Source organism: Sinocyclocheilus grahami, unplaced genomic scaffold (genome assembly GCF_001515645.1).
Source record: "Sinocyclocheilus grahami isolate Dianchi unplaced genomic scaffold, SAMN03320097.WGS_v1.1 scaffold1334.1, whole genome shotgun sequence".
NCBI classification, from domain to species: domain Eukaryota; kingdom Metazoa; phylum Chordata; class Actinopteri; order Cypriniformes; family Cyprinidae; genus Sinocyclocheilus; species Sinocyclocheilus grahami.
The window spans coordinates 34,352-36,664 of record NW_015506513.1 but is presented as its reverse complement, the minus strand read 5'-3'; the positions used below and the strand labels follow the sequence as shown (position 1 = coordinate 36,664).

The 2,313-nt window shown below is 37.1% G+C and overlaps 1 protein-coding gene across 2 annotated transcripts in view; it reads right to left on the bottom strand.

Moving 5' to 3' along the window:
- Positions 1-2,025, bottom strand: part of LOC107569333 (pleckstrin homology domain-containing family G member 4B-like) — a 27,469-nt gene extending 25,444 nt beyond the window's left edge. Inside the window, exon 1 of one of the 2 annotated variants that reach the window (XM_016255407.1) lies at positions 1,819-2,025. In XM_016255407.1, coding sequence (XP_016110893.1) covers positions 1,819-1,821 — 3 coding nt within the window. In that variant the 5' untranslated portion in view covers positions 1,822-2,025. Of the gene's footprint in view, positions 1-1,238; positions 1,254-1,818 lie in introns of those variants that run through there. The other variant, XM_016255408.1, reaches the window with a different exon arrangement.
- Between the last annotated feature and the right edge of the window lie 288 nt (positions 2,026-2,313).

Genomic DNA, 2,313 nt, shown 5'->3' with positions numbered 1-2,313 from the left:
AATTTTTTTTTTCCCCTTTCCCCCCCCCCCCCCCATACACACACACAAACACTTTTCTATTCACGTGGAAGCCACAGAAAAGTAATTACACTCGTTGGTTGGTGAAAAAAGATTCAATTTGATGTATTTCAGTTCACTCCTACTCTGTTTTATCTCATACTCATTCATTTTCCCATCTGTTCTATTAGTTCCAATTTACTCCTATTCAACCAAGTCTATAATATTTGTTTCAAACTTAACTTTTATATTTTATTCTATTCTATTATACTATATTCTATTCAATTCTATTATACTATATTCTATTACATTCGACTCAATTCTATTCTACTATATGCTATTCAATTCTATTCAATTCCATTCTACGATACTTTATTCAATTCTATTATACTATACTATATTCAATTATATTCTACTATATTCTATTATATTCAATTCCATTATACTATATTCTATTCTATTCAATTCTACTATATTTTATTATATGCAATGCAATTCAATTCTATTTTATTATACTATATTATATTCAATTCTATTATACTATATTCTATTATATTCAATTCTATTCTATTCATATGAAAGACAGTCATAAAGACAGTCCAGGGACCCTGAACAGAGTCTTGTCGTGAGTCCTGGGTTTGTTCCAGATCCGTGTGTCCCGCAGAGTTTCCTCGTGAGCTCAGATGGGATGAGGGGGAATTCTCACCTCCAGCTCTTTCCTACTCACCACCACCCTGTTCCCATTTACCATGGTAACCATATTCCCACCAATATAATCACTGTAGCCTATTTAATATGACCACTGCAGACTGTACACCAATACTGGTTCTCTTTCCATCAGTTGCTTTCAGAATCTTTTTTGTCATGCCATGTATTTAGTTTGATAACATGACCAATGCAAACACAGATTTCCAATAATAAACATACGTAGCAATGACAGTTTATGACCGTCAACATTTCTGCAAGGATCACATATTAATACTGTCGTTTCAAACAAAGAGAGACCGATTCCTTTCTGTCTGAAAGAAGAGGCTACATAGCAAGCATATTCAGCAGGAAAAAAAGTTAGTATTTTACAAGTTAGTTTTGCAACTTTGTATCAGCTATCGCAGCTCTTCTGTTACCGTCGCCTGAGTTTTCCTAATTTTACACTCGTTTCTTACAAAGCGTGTTCTAAATGGATTGATGTCAAATGTAAAATCTGTGAACTGAGACAGACAGACAGACAGAGCTGGACTCACCATGACTTCACACTGCCTCCACTCAGATGGGATGAGGGGGAATTCTCACCTCCAGCTCTTTCCTACTCACCACCACCCTGTTCCCATTTACCATGGTAACCATATTCCCACCAATATAATCACTGTAGCCTATTTAATATGACCACTGCAGACTGTACACCAATACTGGTTCTCTTTCCATCAGTTGCTTTCAGAATCTTTTTTGTCATGCCATGTATTTAGTTTGATAACATGACCAATGCAAACACAGATTTCCAATAATAAACATACGTAGCAATGACAGTTTATGACCGTCAACATTTCTGCAAGGATCACATATTAATACTGTCGTTTCAAACAAAGAGAGACCGATTCCTTTCTGTCTGAAAGAAGAGGCTACATAGCAAGCATATTCAGCAGGAAAAAAAGTTAGTATTTTACAAGTTAGTTTTGCAACTTTGTATCAGCTATCGCAGCTCTTCTGTTACCGTCGCCTGAGTTTTCCTAATTTTACACTCGTTTCTTACAAAGCGTGTTCTAAATGGATTGATGTCAAATGTAAAATCTGTGAACTGAGACAGACAGACAGAGCTGGACTCACCATGACTTCACACTGCCTCCGGAGTAGCTACATCGCTCTTAAACGTGTTTCTGAACATCCACACAGACAAACGAAGGAAAGGAGTTTTCTGAAATGCAGGAGTTAGTTAGTTTGATGGAGGAGGGCGAGAGAGGCATGCAGTCCCTCCCATCTGCTGAACACGAGCTGCAGTGAGTCTCAGTCACTCTTTCCAGTGTTACTCCTGCCATCAGCTGCATGCAGAAACTCTGAAACCTGCAGGACTTCCTCGCGCTGTATGGCTGATCAATGAGAATTTAGTTATGTTTTTTTTATTATTATTTATTAGCCGCAACATACAATTTAGTTTACTGTCAGAATTCATCTCCAAGGACTAATACTATTGAGATAGTGACACTGTGACGCCGCTTTAGTAAATGTACTCATTTCAATTGTTTCTTTATTTCTCAGGCACAGTTCACACTATTCAACATACCGTTAGTTCATGAAGACATGTTAAATGTCTCCATCTGGTGG